Below are 18,138 nucleotides of genomic sequence, written 5' to 3'. Positions count from 1 at the left end.
TTTGTTGGTGTGAAGATCAATGGTTAGTTATCCTGGACCGACAACACTGCAGCACTGGCCAAGAAATCACAGCAGCATCTCTACTTCCTCTGCAAACTGAGGAGAGCCAGAACCCCAGCCCCCATCATGTGCACCTTCTATAGAGGCACCATCGAGAGCATTCTGACTCGCTCCCGAACTTGCCCCCCCGTCCCTCTTCTGCCCCAGGCACCATTGAACTATGACCCCCCCCCCAGATCCCACATCTCCAGGTCCTTCCATCCCCCCTCCCTTTTACATACGATGACATGCACCAGTCACTTTGTGCAGCAGTGGTCTGCTCACTACCTCATTCACCATGGAACTGATGTCATTCTACCACCTCATCAGTCAGTTTAAATAAAATAACTGCTCTTGAGCCCTTTGTCACTTTAATCAGACTGAATAAGCTATTTTTATGCACTAAAAATCTTTTTATCTGCACTGTTTGTTCACTGGTTTTGCACTCTATCTGCCACGTGCCTTGCGCTGCTTTTATTAAACCTTATTTTTATTTTTTTCTATTATGTCTTTTTTACATTCCCTTATTGTATAGTTTTCTTATATTTTATATTTTATCAAGATTTTTAGGCTCTACTGTTAGTGTTATCTGTATGCACCGGGGGTCTGAGAGTAACGCAATTTCGATTCTCTGTATGTATGTACTGTACATGTGGAAGAATTGACAATAAAGCAGACTTGAATTGACTTGACTAACCACCCCAGACAGTGAGGAGGACAAGAAACGGCCAAACTCGTTTTCATTCCTGTCAAAAATTACCCTGACTAAGGTCTATTGAGTGGCAAGAGACAAAGAGACAATCAACGGGGTCTGAAGATGCACTTTGTCGGAGTGGAAGTACGTCAGAGATGAAGGCACAGCAGCAGACGGTGATCTATCAGCTCTTTAATCCCATGCTGTGTTGAGTTTTGACGGTGGGACGCTCTTTCTTTGTATGGAAGGATGGGTGTGGCTTTGTTTGTCTTGTGTAGAGGAGCGGCCGACTGGCTGGGAGAGGCTCCATTCATTTACAGGGGAAATCAAGAGCAACTACTCGTACTCTGGTCTCGTCCTCCAGGAAAACAATCAAAAGATGTTCATGAAACCAAAAGCATTTCAAAACCAAAACATGCCCTATACCATCATTATTATCACTCAAAATTCAGGGTCAGGGATTTGGACCTAATCTTAAGTCTCCTCTGCTCACCCAGGCTGCATTTATTTGAGCAAAAATATACCAAAATCAGCAATGTTGTTGAATATTATTACAATTTCGAATAAGTGTTTTCTATGTGGATATATTTTAAAATGTAATTTATTCCTGTGATGCAAAGCTGAATTTTAACCCTTTAACTGTCACCCCCATTTTTGAACATAGACGTGAAAGTGCACTATCCAAATTTAAATTGTTATAATTCATGAACGAAAACATTTTGCAATATGAAGTTGATGTACCATTTCCATGGCAATGCAATGTCTGATTTTAAAATGACTTACACAGGATGAACTTACAGGATGAATATACTTTATGATGATTTCTAAAAGTGAAAGGGAAAATAGCAACGAAAAAATACTTTTTGTGACAAAGGTCAAAACCTGTTATGATGTAGATTTTTTTAGGGGTGCGCTCTTGTCATAAATTAATCTATTACTGTTCCTACATAATTTGTAACAAATAACAGCGATGAAATATCTATTTAGAAGTCTTAGACCTTTCCAACAATATATAGTTTGTCATGATTAGATTAAGAGGTTCAGCATCTTTACTCCAGTCTTCAGTGTCACATGATCATTCAGAAATCATTCTAATATGCTGATTTGCTGCTTAAGAAACATTTATGATTATTATCAATGGCAAAAACAGGTGTGCTTCATATTTTTGTGGAAATTGTGATACAGTTTTTAGGATTCTTTGAGGAATACATTATTTTTATGTATTTTTTTTTTAAACATTATAAATGTCTGTTATTTACTGTTATTTTAATACATTTAATGTGTCCTTGCTGAATAAAATCAAATTCTTTAAAAATGAAATATTTATTTCTTTAATAAAAAATATATATAAATATATAAAATAAAACCTTTGAATGGTAGTGTAATTAATTGTAATTGTAAACAACTGTACTTTTTACTTTAAACTTTTTCATCTTTGGATTAACATACACTGCTGAATCATTCATATTAATACCAGAAATGTGTATTAATAAAGTAAATAGAGTTTACTAATTGCATGCTTATAATTTCAGGTTTACAGCATATACTTGGTGATCCATGTTTTTGGCTGAAGAGCAATAATCAAAACAATATTTCCTTTTTGGTTATGATTACATAACATTCCCATTATATCAGAGCACAGTCAAGTTCAGATTTAGTGCTTTAATTGGAGCAGTTGTGCATTTGGCTTAAGCGAGCGTCACACAGCATTGTGAGAGTGCCAAAGTCATGACTGCATGACACCGAGAAAATAAACTCCCCAGAGCCGCTGCTCACCCCTCTGCCCCTTGTTTTCACTCCCACTCCTACAGTAATTTCAGAGCTAAAGACATGGAACGACAACTCAAAGTGCAAGACTGTGGCTTTACGACCAGAGTCCATCATCAAAGAGCAATTAAACAGTAAGTGTTGCTGATTGGGCTGGAACGGGGCACGCTGTCAGAATAATCAGCGTCCTCTCGCTGCCGTCAGTGGGCTGGACTCGAGGGGTGTGGTATTTCAAGACTGCGAAAGGTTAGGAGACGCCCGGCGAGAGCACACCGTCAGCCACCGCGATTAGTACCAGGATTCAGTGCACAAATATGACATTTGATGAGCCAGTGTGAACATGTGGTGCAAATACACAGGCTGTGTTTGTGTATAATGCCGTCAAAATGAGAATTCCTTCACCCACTAAATACAGCTGTCTCAACATGAGCAGTCTGCCATGGAGCTCGACTTCATGCAGATTTCAGAAATTAGAAATGCAATGATCATGCTAGTAGGTGTAGTACTTGTACTCACTAAAATGCTCTAAGAATGCATGCAACTATCATTGTAAATAAAATGGAGATGCTCAGCAATGGCTGGAAACTTCATGCAAATCTTTCTTTTCTGTAGCATTCTACATTCTGTTACAAAAAGGATATACATTTTACCAAACCTTTTTAACTCCAAACTTTTCCAGAACCTAATTATTAACAATAATAATCACAAATCGCCTAAAATATTATCAACAACATATGATTTTACAACATTTTTGCCCTGATTGGAAGGTAAAATTATTATATTTTTTCCTTTGAAATAACATGCACTAATGAATTCTTCACAATAAGACCAGGAATGTGCAATGCAATGCAATGCAATAGAATAGATTAGAATAGAATGAAATTAAATGAAATAAAAATACATTTCAAAATGCTTTCTCAATGCATATTCCTGGTCTTCATGTGAGTGATTTATCAGTGCACATCAGTCCAAAGGAAAAAGAGGTTTTACCATGCAGTCAGGGAAAACAACATACTGTAGGTCATGAGTATTAAAGCAGTTAGTGATTATTATTGTTGTGCATTGAGAAAGTAAACAGAGCATATCCTTGCATATATTTTATCCATCATGTTCAAAAAACCATGATATCAGGTTCAATACTGTGCTAATGTACTTGCGCTCACTAAAATGCTCTAGGAATTAAGTATACTTGCAATATTCATTGTTAATAAATTGTAGACGCTCAACAGTAGCTGCTAACTTTATGCACATCTTTCTTTTTATGGCATTAAAACAAAATTTACTAAGCCCAAACTTCTGAAGAGTAGTGTATCTAATGCAGTAATCACTAACTGCTTAGATTATTACCCAAGTAATCAGACCTATGATTTTTGGCTTGATTGGATGAAAAAAAAAAAAGTCTTGTTTTTCTTGAACAAGACCAAGAATGTGCATTAAGAAAGTAAATACAGCTTATTTATTTTCCTGCTGACTTGAGAGCGTACTCTGACATACAATTCAGAAATTATGGATGGAACAACCTTGATATCAGCTTCATTACTGTGCTAATGGACTTATTCTTGCACTATTCATTGTAAATAAAATTGAGAGGCTCAGTATAATCAGTAACTATGCAAATCTCTCTTCTTTGTGGCATTAAAAAGACTGAAAACCAGCCAAATAAGTACTTGCATGAAGTTACCAGTCATTATTTTCATTATTTTTATTTACTCACTTAACTTGCACTAGCAAAAAAATAAAAAATAGCCTTTGGCAATTAGAGAGGTGTATATATCCTCAATTCCAAAACCTACTGAGCTGCATCCAGAGGGAGCATTTTAAAACACACTCTGCAGCATTATGATGACTTCTAAGATGCCCGTTCAGCCAAAATCGAACAAAAACATCACAAATATCCTACGGGGAGAATGCACTGCGACAAGCTTTTATCTATTTTCTAGGTTGTTTGTCTATTATTTACATTTGGCTTCTTTTAGGCTCATTAGTCATCCAATCCTCTGGAAACTCCACAGATGTTATGAAGGTTGCAGGTACAGACGTGCAGCTTTTTATCTCACAGAGCACCAGAGCAGCTCACAAGTTTACTTGAGTTCTGACGTGATCAGGCAGCTGTCTATGTAGACAGTTTACAGCAAGGCAACTCACTGAGTTTCCAAACAGAGCTATAAGAGCGAATCGATGACAAGAGCACCTTGCTGCTGCTCCCGATCAGCCCGACTGACTGAAGACATCATGTGATCGCAGAACAAGTCATGCTTATGAGCGTGAAACTGCAGGCAAGATGGTTGGTGGGCTGTAAATTAGGAGTCAGCGGGGTGCAGTGGGCGGTCGCTCTCTCTCACAAACCCACTAACGAACCTCCAGGCTTCTGTCAATCATTCATATGCACACAACAATGGTAGAGCTCAGAGAAATGACCGGTTGGAATCTGATTATCTGGCTTTAATACACTTTCAGAGTTTACAGGCTTTCTTCTTGTAGAAAACCATCATGATATTGATGACATCAACTTGTTTGCATGATTTTGCCTTTTGACAAAAAGCTGTTGAATCCAATATACTGGACATTTTTCAACAGAATGCAATAATAAATAATTTAAAAATAATTAAATAAATAAATAAATAAATAAAAATCCAATTTAAAAAATCCAATATATTGAAAAGGCTGTCAGACTGACATTTAAAATAATGCAATATATAGGCTACAAATATATACATATATAATTTATATTTTTTCGATATTGAATCGAGGATACTGAAAGAAATTCTGTATATATCTTGCATTTATAACAAATACATAATTTTTTTAAATCGATAAAATGACAAAAATGACACACAGTATATCTATCTATCTATCTATCTATCTATCTATCTATCTATCTATCTATCTATCTATCTATCTATCTATCGCTGTTTTTGAAAAATTATATATGTATATATTTGTAAATATAAAATATTTATATATATTATTTTTAATACATTAAAATACATTTTTGTATTTTCACAACAATTTATTATAGTAAAACATGTATACAAAATAATATACAAACAATACAGTAAACAATATTTTTATATTTATAATAAAATAGATTAAATGTTACAATATTTTATGATTTTTGTACTTTCAAAAAATCTATATTAAATCAAATCTATAAAAAATTATATAATTTTTTATAGATTTGATTTAATATAGATTTTTTGAAAGCATAAAAATAATAAAATATTGTAACATTTCATCTATTTTAAATATAAAAATATTGTTTACTATATTGTTTATATATATATATATATATATATATATATATATATATATATATATATATATATATATATATATATATATATATCACTTTAATATATATATATATATATATATATATTAAAGTTAAATTACTGAACCTACCTATGAGAGCCTGAGAACAATGCTCATTTTAGAAGAAAATTTCAGATGGCACCTAGATATATATATATATATTATATAATTTTACATGTCAGTCAGACACCCTTGGCATGTGAGGCCATTTGTTGAAAGAATTCTAAAAAAGTTTGACTAATGAAACATTTTTTTTTTTTTTTTTTGGTCAGAATAAGCTACACTGTGAAGCTCAGCTTTATGCTGATAGTCAAAAGTCTGGCTTTACAAGATCAGAATATAGAGCCGACAGAAGCAGTGAGATGGAAACTGGATGTTAGTGCCAGAAGAATGAATACAAATTGATTCTTCATGTCATAAGAGTGATTCTGCATGAAGAAATGAGTATATTTCAATATTCCCAACTATAAAAAGATTTTCAGTGCATATGTGGGTTTTTGTTTGTATAATGTTGTTTTTTTTTTTTTAATTATGCCTTGTCGTTCTGACATTCAGTTCCTTTTAAAGCGCCTGACTGTGTCACGACCTCAGTGTAACGGTCGATTATAGGTAAAGCGATCCAATCTCCTCCATGCATCTGTGTCACCAAAATACTCCCTCCATACTTCAGCACAGATCCAATTATCAGATTGGCTCCCAGCACAGAAAGAGCTGACTACACTTCAAACCGCAGCTTTATTGCATGGTACCTTTCCACATTATCCAGGTTCCCGGCCACTCCGAGTCCTCCGATGGTGTAAAGCTTGCCGTCGTACACCACGCTGTTGTGCCGGCAGCGCGGGACTGTCATCCGAGACACCAGATTCCAATTATCCAGCAGGGACATGTAGCACCACACATCTGCCAGCGTGACTCCAGACTCAATGCCACCTAAAGAGGGTACAAGCCCAAACAAATGAGTGCTGAAGTCTCAATTTACACCCTCCAACATCACACCTCCATTAATACACTGCTGATGAAGAGCTTTAGCTGCTTCCAGAAACATGCACCTGTGTCCATTTTAGTTTAGTTTAGAGAGACAGACAGATATTTATAATATAAAAGCCTAATATTTTATAAATCTACTTATATAAGAACTCTCCATAAATTTAATATTTTTATATAAATATAAAATGTATATTATATAAACAAATCAATGCAACTTTATATTTTTCTATTTCTGTTTATACTGATATATATATACCCTTTATGTGATTCTATACATATATTTATTTATCTCTTATAAAATAAAGTGAAAAATATATTTATTAATTTATACAATTATCACAAAGTGTGTGCATATAAATACATTTTTTTTATTTCTTTAACATTTGTTTTATTTTGTAATATATATACAAAATGTAAAAAAATATATAATTTTGTATATATATATTATTAAATATATATAGTTATATATATATATATATATATATATAGATATATATCTATATATATATATATAGAGTAATAAAATATATAGTTTATATTATTTATTTTACATTTAAATAAAAATTGTATATTATATAAGTAAACCAATACATCTCCACATCTTTAATACAACTCTTTATATATTTTTCTCTGCATTAATTTCGGATTTTGTTTTCTTTATTCTGTTCACATTTTATGTGGTGTGACAGACATGCTTAATGTAAAAAAAAAAAAAAAAAATTAAACAGTATTTTACTATTTCTTTTAAAGTTATGCTTTTGTGAGCTCATAATAACTGAAAGACTGCACAGAATACATACCAGGATCATTTAAAATAAGTTACAGAAGGAAAATGCAATTTAAAAACATATAACAGCAACTAAGACATACACTTTCCTTTTTACGATTATAATAAATGAAATCTAAAAATCTTGATGTCCATGGATGTATTATTCACTACTCACACACAGTTTTCACGAACAAATCGCTGCTGCAGCTTTAGAAATGCATCTTTCCTGCACTATTGATTTTATCCCACTTGATTTGTGGGATATTTAACATCATAATTTGACACACAGCCAGTCGTAAAGACAGATATGAGGAACAGCCATCTGCCTTCCCATCATCCCTCAGAGCGTGAGCTGCTAAATATAAAAGCAGACACCTGAAGGGGGGACCTGCGGGTGGAAGTGAAAAATTGTAGTGTTGATTACCTGACAGGTAGATATTATCCCCCGCCGATATGACGGAGAAGAACTCGCGGTTGTAGAAAGGCAGGCTGGCCAGGGGGTACCACTTGTTGTTCTGAGGGTTGAAGCAAGTGACGGCTGTCAGCGAGCGCTGGTTCATGCCGATGACCTGGCGCCCCCCCACCAACACGATCACCTCAGCGACACCTGCGGAGACGCACGAGGAAACAAACACCTTGACATTCACAGAAATAACCTGCTCAAAGCAACACATCGGACCAGATTACACTGATCTGCTCTCTTACTGATGCATGCTGGGTGTTTGTGAGGGTTATAACGGCAAAACCAGCTGATACTGTCACCGTATTTACACTAGCAGTCAAAACTTTTTTATATTTTGAAAGACGACAAAAATAGGGTCAGTAAGGCTCCATTTATTTAATCAAAAATACAGTAAAAACAATACAATTGTGAAATATTATTACTTCACTATTATTATTATTATTACAATTTATTATTGAATATATTGAATATATGTTGAAATGTATATATGTCTAGAGTTATAAGTGTATTTTTTTGGATTTTTTAATCATTTTTTCTGTGGTCTATGATCCTTCAGAAATCATTCTAATATGCTGATTTGCTGCTCGAGAAACATTTCTGATTATTATCAGTGTGGAAAACATTTGTGATGCTTCATATTTTTGTGGAAGCCAAATATATGAAGGGAAAGCTCAATAGAAATCTTTTGTAACATTATAAATGTAATTACTATCACTTTTGATCAATTTAAAGGGGTAGTTCACCCCAAAATTCTGTCATTAATTACTCACCCTCATGATGTTCTAAACCCGTAAGACCTCCGCTCATCTTCAGAACACAAATCAAGATATTTTTATGCATTCTGAGAGCTCTCTGACCCTCCCATAGACAGCTAGGATCCTTACACGATCAAGGCACAGAAATGTAGCAAGGAGATCGGTAAAATAATCCATGTGACATCAGTGGTTCAACCATTATTTTACGAAGCTACGAGAATACTTTTTGTGAGCAAAAGAAAAAAAAAATATGACTTTACTCAAATTTGTCTCCTCCATGTCACCCTATTGTACGTACGCTTTGATTCAAACAAAAACAACGTATCCGTATGGCGCAGCTGACACAGAATAGCATACACTGTTTACGACAATTTTTTTTTTCTTTTGCGCAAAAAAGTATTCTTGTAGCTTCGTAAAATTATGGTTGAACCCCAGATGTCACATGGATTATTTTACCGATGTCCTTGCTATGTTCTGAGCCTTGATTGTGTAAAGATCCTTGCTGTCTATGGGAGGGTCATAGAGCTCTCGGAATGCATAAAAAAAATACCTTAATTCATGTTCCGAAGTCTTACAGGTTTGGAACAACATGAGAGTGAGTAATTAATGACAGAAATTTCATTTTTGGGTGAACTAACCCTTTAATGCGTCCTTGCTGAATTAAAGTAATAATTTCCTTCTTTATTTTATATAAATCTTACCCTAAACTTACTTTTTCCACAAAAATATGAAGCAGGACAACTGAAGGATCATGTGACACTTAAGACGTTGTAGCGATGCTGAAAATTCAGCTTTGCATCACAGAAATAAATTACATTTTAAAATATATTCAGATAGAACACAGATATTTTAAATTGTAATAATATTTTTGAGAAGAGACTCATTTCAGAAACATTAAACGTACACTTTTGACTAGTACTGTAATGTACAAGGGTTTATAAGGCCATGTGATGAATAACTGGAGCTTAATGCAGTAAATATGAAGCAGACAGAAGTGAACTGTGTACTTTTTGACATGCAAGTTCAACAACCAAACAATGCATTTAATAGAGCAGTTTTTTGTTCAGAGCGAAATTATCTACAAACAGAAGCTGTTTTCTGATCAATTATGAATGTGTTTTCTCTCTACAGTGAATGAAGTCTCTACGCTGACTGCTTATGCCACATCACGGGCCTTTCATTCTGTAATTCATTTTATTCTGACACAGAAACACAAAAAAGACAAAAGAATATGGAAAAAGGGATATGACAAGGAAAAAATAATAGCCTCTTAGTCAAAAACATGATAAATTTTGAGGAGATAACAAATGTTCCCTGCTAAAAATGAGGCATAACTCAACACAGACTGACGGAAAACATCCAGAGCGCTATCAGCAAAGTTTGCCCTGACAAAAATATACAAGTATATTTCTATTTAAAGAAAAGTACAGACTGACTGGCATGAAAAAGGCTTCAGGCGCCGTTATCCTGTACTAGCTGAAAGTACCCAACACGATCTTATCATCTGAATTAAAATTCATGACATCGTCTTGAAAAATGAATAAATAAAAGAAACAGTGGATCGGTGCAGAAAGTGTCAGGCCTCTGTAACAGGAGAAAATTAAATGTCATTGTTCGCATCTTAAAAAAGGTTTTAAAAAAAAAACTTTGATTTCAAATTCTGAAATACAAAAATGAATGATCTCTGGGGACTTTTATTGTCTCTGTGTACTTTTTTCCAATACAGTGATTCAATAAATTAAACAAAGACTCATACAGTAGCACACACTGTTTAAATCTCTCTGAGGAGATACAGCAACAATGAATTGCAGCTGCTGATAATGTTATTTATTTCAATGTGTCTGTCTGTTTTAGTACCAGATTTCCTAGAGGATTTTCCTATGAACACAACGACACAAACAAAAAACTATACTGAATGCAATTTGAATGCATGCACTGAATGCACACAATAAACTGATATATATTATAAAGTGCATATATATATATATATATATATATATATATATATATATATATATACACAGTATAGTGCTGTCAAATGATTAATCACGTTTAATCACATTCAAAATAAAACGTTTTTTTGTTTAAATATATGTGTGTACTGTGTTTATTTATTATGTATATATAAATACACACACAGTATATATTTAGAAATTTTTTATTTTGGATGCTAGTCATCATTTGAGAGCACTAATATATATATATATATATATATATATATATATATATATAATATATATATATATATATATATATATATATATATATAGACACACACACACACACATTCATTAAATAAAAAAAATATAATTTTGTTTGTTTTATATAGTGCAGTCATGCACTTACTGCATATGAAAAAATTAAATTCAACAAAAAATGACAATACAGATAGATATATAAATAATACAGATATAATTTATATATATTATTAAATAATTCTACACACACATACATATATATTAATTAAAAAAAGTTATATATTTTATACAAATATCTCTTCAATTTAAGGTAATTTTTTTTTTTTTAATTTTAACTATAGTTTAAAAGTGTAACTGCTAAAAATGACTATATACATTTTTAGAATAAAATATTATTTAGATTTTATGTATTTTATTAAGCAAACATCTATTTTAAATAAATTAGCTTTCTGCAGGTTGTAAAAGAACCAAGCAATGACTGCTGTGAATGTGGCGGAATCTATAACAAGTCTCATTTGCATAGAAAGGAGACATAATTATGCTAAACATAATGACAATGACATAATTTAAATACTCATGACACAGCTCTATACCGGTGCTGCAGTGGATAGCGAATAAGATGCATGTTCACTGAAACACGTACGCTAATGTGACGCAAACAGTAGCGTGATATTCCTGTTCAAGCTCAGGTTCACAGGCGTTTCCAGAGAAGAAAAAAGCATTTGATTGGCACAAACATCTGCTCGTGTGCCAGCTCTTTGAGCCGCACGACTGCAGGTTGTGTTCCCACTTTCACACCAGTACAGCTTCCTGTTATGAGAGCCCCCCTTTTTCCCCACAAACAAAACCCCCTTCCCACAAACCCTCACTACATTACAGCAGCAGCATCAATCAAACGCCATGCAACAGCTCTGCTCATGTTCCACCATCAACCGCATCACAGCGTCCTCCAGCAGGTGCCTGACTGACTGCAGCAACACTTCTGCTTATACGCGAGTGTAAAAAAGTCCTGACGGTTAGTGTTACCTTTTCATATTTTAATTATCAATAAAGCCGCATTTGATTATCGCGATTTGAAAAACTAAGGGTAATTATTCAGTTAGCAACAATCTCACGCATACGCAACATGCAGGTTTAATTTTGCATGAAACCATGTCTTAAAACCATGCTGAGAGAGAAATTATATGAAAGAATGTGTAAATGAATGAATTCTATGAATGCATAAGTGGAAACCGACTGATTTCAGAAAAGTTTCAATGGCATTTTCTTTTCATCTTTCCTCTGTGCAATGCCTAATGAAGTAGTGTTTATAAGCACAGTGCTGCTTTGTTTACAGCGGTTACTGTGGAAACAGCTTAATTTCTGCTGTTCCATAGGCGCCACCTGCTGTCAGACAGTGGATTTACATGTTATTCAGTCCGTCTGCTGTTTTTGTCCAGACCAATGCAAAAATTTGATTTACAAAAATTTGTAAATTGGTAAAACAAGCTAATGTGCAATTGACCCTTCACAAAAACCCGCCCTCCTTAGTTACTGTTGCTATGTCCAACAAGCCATGCCGCTCTCACACAACACATCATGTTCTCACGCAGTAAAAAATAATGAATCATTTTGGTCACTATAATCATTGTTTGAAATTTTGGTTACTCTTTAGATTAGGGAACACTAACTGCTTATTACTAGCCTTTTGGCTGTTTATTAGTATTTATAAAACATATATTAATGCATGTCCGTATTCTAGATCCGTTAATACTATCCCACTCTTAAACTTAACTTATTTACTTACTATAAATAAACAGCAAATTAGGATTAGTTATTGAGGGAAAACTCAATAATGTGCTTCCTAATCTAAAGTGCTACTGAAATTTACAAGAGCGCCTCTCTCATCTCATGTTAATGCAGCATGGCTGGGATCGGGACCCGGGGTCCGTGCCCTTCTGCCAGCCTCATGATCTCTCATAGAGCACAGGACCCTGCTGCGCTCGGCTCCTTCCTGCTGACTGTGGCATTAGAGACCCAAAAAGCAGGTGGTCCGAGACTCAAGAAGCAGGTGGTCTGCCGCTAATCGCACCACCTCTGCCCCGCTCCAAATCACAGCAATGGATTATGACATGAAAAGAATTCAAGGAGCTTTCTGGATTTAGATTTTCCCAAAAACCCTCTAACAACAGGTTTGGGAGCATAAAACAATAGAGCAGGAGAGAAAACCCACTTTCAAACATAATTAGAAAAGAGGCTTTGAAGCATTTAAAGTCAGCATGAAATGAATACTGAGTCTATTTCATTTCTTAACAAATGATTCCTGATTTAAGAAAAAAAAAATGCAACCTTTCTTCAAAATGCAATGTAAAATGACTTTTCTTTTCGTATGGCATCAAAAATCCTTTAATTTTCATGATCCAATAAATCCCAAAAGGATAAAATCAAGCCCAATTCTACATTTTTTTGTTTTTGGTAAAAGGTTATTTACATAATATATGTGTGTGTACTGTGTATATTTATTATGTATATATAAAAGCACATACATGCAGTATATATTTTGAAAATATTTACATGTATTTACATCTATATATTTATATTATATATAAATATATTTATTATATAAACATAACATTTTTCTCAAATACATACATGCAAGTGTTTGTATTTATATATACATAACAAATATACACAGTTCACACACATATATTATGTGAACAAAAACTTTTACTTTGATTGCAATTAATCAAGATTAATAGTTTGACATCACTAGTTTTAAAAGAAGACTTTTCTGCTCACCAAGGCTGCATCTGTTTCAATCAAAAATACTGTAAAAATAGTAATATTGTGAAATATTATTAAAATTTTAAATATCATTTTTCTATGTGAATAATTGTAATATGCCATTTATTCCTGTGATGCATAGCAGAATTTTCAGTCTTCAGTGCACATAATTGCAGCTTCCAAACTCTTGAGAAATATATTTTGTATTATGTGAGAAAAATGGGCTGTGAATGTTTTCAAGTTTACTTCACAGGAAAGTTTAGTACGCTAATTACCACAGAAAATAATTCAACTGACAAAAGACTTGTGTTCACAGTAAATGCACTAATAATGGAAAGCGTCAGCGCTGGAAATAAACATTTGAAATATGCAACAATCACACTGTTTCACAATTGTAATTGCAGCATTTATAAACTACATGTTAAAGCATGACAATATGTCTTTTATGTCATGTCATGACCAAACAACAAAATAAACCTGGTTCTTTCCACTTGGATGGATGCTGCTGACATGAAACTCCATCCACCTAAAAAAGCAAGTTCTCTAAAGGTGAGGTGTTTTATTTTTTTTTTTTTTTTTAAATGTTAAAAATTTGTGAATGTTTGATGCATGTTTAGATGGATTGGATGCATTGGTTGAAGTAGGTTAAAGGTGGCAATGTTTCACACTTAAAAGTTTTTGTCATTTTTCAGTAAAGCTGTGGCTTCCTTACGCATTTGGTGTTTGTTTTTTTTTGTTTGTTTAATTTTAAAATACTTTCTTGTATCCCGACTTACATAATAAGTAAGACATTCAACACATTTTTGGATTCTATTGAAAGGTGTAAACACAGTGGCGATTTCAAAAAGAACAGTGCTATTCAAAAACAACAACAATAGATGAATCAAAACAAATTTCCATTTCTGACTCTGTTTATATAATAATGAGTGTAGTGAATGTTAAAGCCCTGTGGTTGGCGGTGAACTGGGTCGTTGGGTGTGATAATTTCAGTGCAGCTTGTCTTAAGTACACACAGGTGAAATTTACCCACTGGCCAAAGCTCAGTAAAAAGAGGCGCAGGTGCACTGGCGCCCACGGCTGACGCTTGCTTTGGCAACTCTCTGACAGCGCTGTGGCTCTATTCCAGACACTCTGTCACACCGCATCAGGATGGATTTCTATCCAGCACGCTGCTGCTGCTTCTATATCTGTCCACTGCATTGTTATAAAACATTCCTGGCTGCTGATTGGTCAACTCATGCTAAAATACACAATACAGCATGCAAAAAGCCCTAGTGCACAGCATACATAAAGACCAACTACTAACCAGAGTGTAACCACATCTAATAAAATTTGCCGAGTTAAATAAAGGAATAGTTCACCCAAAAGTGAAGATACATTAGTTTACTCATCCTGAGGCCATCCATGATATAGATGAGTTTGCTTCTTCATCAGATTTGGAGAAATGCATTCCTTCACTTGCTCACCAATGGATCCTCTGCAGTGAATGGGTGCCGTCAGAATGAGAGTCCAAACAGCTGATAAAAACATCACAATAATCCACAAGTAATCCACACCACTCCAGTCCATCAGTCAATGTATCGTGAAGCCAAAAGCGGTGTGTTCATAAGAAACAAATCCATCATTAAGTCCATAGTCCATAATATTGCGTCCTCCAGTGAAAAAAATAATCTCATCTGAATCAGGAGTGAAATATGCATATATTAAGCACCATTTACAATTGTACACAATCCAAAATTATTTTAAACAAATATATTTGTGGATTTTGAGGTGAGAGACAACAGGAGATGGACTTTTTTACTCGAGGAAGCATTGTTATGGATTATGGACTCGTATTTTTGGCCAGAATCAACAGTTTGAAGTTAAAAACATCTTAACGATGGATTTGTTTCTCACAAACACACAGATTTCGGCTTCGCAATACATTGTGATGGACTGGAGTGGTGTGAATTACTTGTGGATTATTGTGATGTTTTTATCAGCTGTTTGGGCTCTCATTCTGATGGCACCCATTCAGTGCAGAGCATCCACTGGTGAGCAAGTGATGCAATGCTGAATTTCTCCAAATCTGTTCCCATGAAGAAACAAACTCACAGCAATGCAGCTCAGAGAAGCACCAGTGTGTCTGATGTTCACCACACGGATCATACTTATCTTGAAGAGACTATAAACCATGCTGAACAATGTACCGGCAGACAGTCGCGGTCGAGTCCTGGGCGTCTGCATCTCTTGGCGGGCATGTGGCAGCATGTGGTAGCGCTTGGCTTCGTTTACCAGGTCCCTGCAGGCCTCTGAAGATTTGATCAGCTCCTCGTTGTCCACTACGTTCAGCAGGTAGCTGGGATGAATGAACGGAAGCCGCACCACAGCCAACAGCTCAGACACATGCTGGATACAGGACAGACGGAGAGGAAACAGAGGACAGAAAGAAAGAAATGAGAGGGAAGAGAGAAAGAAAGAAAAAATGTGAGTTAGCTTTGTGCATCACACTCTCTTAATTGTGGTAAATTACCATTATGGATGGCCTCATGCCGTAATGCATTGTTATTGTTAATGACTAAAGAAAAAAAATAAATCTCTGGATAATTAAGATTAAAAAAAATGTACAGAAAATTTTGTAATGATGCATTCATGTTAACAAATTAGCTTTCTAGAAAAAAAATACAAATAAACAGTCTTTCAACAAAGATTCAAGGGATGCTGTGTGAAGATGCTCATTATAACCACAGAGGTGCCAGTAAATAATAAATAGATACTGATGCACATTATTCAGAGACAAACAACCTCTGCTAACGTCAAACCACAGAAATATCAAAACAAGTCTGAATATCTGAGCTGTCTGACTGTTATCACTTTCATTTAAATGGGGAATCATCTCAATTAACGCCAGTAAGGTATGGAGTGCCCCAAGGATCTGTCTTAGACCCTCTGCTATTTTCAACATACATGTTGACCCTTGGTAATATTATTAGAAAATACGGAATTACTTTCCATTGTTATGCTGGTGAAACTCAACAGAAACTCAACTCAACTCAATATAAGTGTGTGTTAAAAATGTAAAAGATTGGATGACCAATAATTTTATCCTATTAAATTCAGATAAGACAGAGATATTACTTACTGGTCTAAAAAACAGTACCCAGAGTCTCTCAGATTACAATTTGCAACTAGACGGATGTACTGTTACTTCCTCTACAGACAGAAATTTGGGTGTTGTATTAAACAGCAACTTATCTTTTGAAAATCATATTAAACTTGTTACAAAAACAGCATTCTTCTATCTTAGAAACATTGCCAAGCTACGAAACATGTTACCTGTTTCTGATGCAGAAAAGCTAGTTCATGCATTCATGACCTCTAGACTAGACTACTGTAATGCACTGCTAGCTGGTTGTCCTGCATCTTCAATAAACAAGCTACAGGTAGTCCAAAATGCAGCTGCAACGTCAGTTATTTTTCATTTTCATTCTTTTGCTTAGGTTGAACACATCATGTTTTGCTTGGTTGGAACAGCAGCTATGCTAATTTTTCTCTTTTTGATTCTCTGGCATCCTAAGGCAACTAGGAATTACACAAGCTTCAGTCTTGATCTAGCCTTACAAAGATCTGAGATGACCAGACACCTGAGAAGAGATGATGCCAACCCTTCAGAGGACCGCACATGATGCCAACCCTGAACCAACATACAAAACTACCAAATTTTGCTATAAGTTTGATTGCAAAATGTTATCATTGCCGTTAATAGTGTTCACCATTTGTTTGAATACATAACTGGATTCTATTGAATTAGAGAACTAACTGGATGATTTTTACTGTACATTTCTGCCATACAGACAACAACTTGACAGTCACCACTGATAAGCTTCTCCTAAATATAATGTAGAAACTTACATTTTCTGTGAAGTTTAATTAAAATTGAATTCATTCAAATAAATTCTAAATTAATAAATGAGTAAATTAATGAATTGAACAAATGAAAGACTAAATTAATTTATTAAATAAACTTTAAAAAAGTGTTTAAATTGAAACAAATAATAACAACATTTATAACATAACATTTGAACTACATTAATAATGTATTTATTATATGAATGTATAATGCAAATTATTAATACAAATAAAATATTATAAATTAATTATAAATTAAATAAATTAATTTAAATGAATTAGAAAATGAATGAATGAATAAAATGGAATGATAAATGAAATACATAACACAAATAAATACATAAAAATGAATTAATGAATTAATTCATTTAAAAAAAAAAATTACATTAAAAAACAAGCAAATAAATAAAAGAACAAAAAAGCAAATAAATAATGCAGTGTAATGAATTCAAAGTAAACAGACATGTGTGTAGTCTGGACATGTAGACATATCCATGCAGCCT

General features: G+C 34.1%; 1 protein-coding gene across 1 annotated transcript in view; it reads right to left on the bottom strand.

Moving 5' to 3' along the window:
• Positions 1 to 18,138, bottom strand: part of LOC109067362 (kelch-like protein 29) — a 120,776-nt gene that overhangs the window by 28,059 nt on the left and 74,579 nt on the right. Inside the window, exons 9-11 of the mRNA XM_042743169.1 lie at positions 15,937 to 16,135; positions 7,993 to 8,175; positions 6,562 to 6,742 (exon numbers count right to left, since the gene is read on the bottom strand). Of these exons, the coding sequence (XP_042599103.1) occupies positions 6,562 to 6,742; positions 7,993 to 8,175; positions 15,937 to 16,135 (563 nt within the window). The remainder of the gene's footprint in view (positions 1 to 6,561; positions 6,743 to 7,992; positions 8,176 to 15,936; positions 16,136 to 18,138) is intronic.

The sequence above is a fragment of the Cyprinus carpio genome, chromosome B17 (genome assembly GCF_018340385.1).
Source record: "Cyprinus carpio isolate SPL01 chromosome B17, ASM1834038v1, whole genome shotgun sequence".
Taxonomy (NCBI): Eukaryota; Metazoa; Chordata; class Actinopteri; order Cypriniformes; family Cyprinidae; genus Cyprinus; species Cyprinus carpio.
Note: the sequence above shows the minus strand (reverse complement) of the source record. Positions and strands in the feature narration are given on the sequence as shown.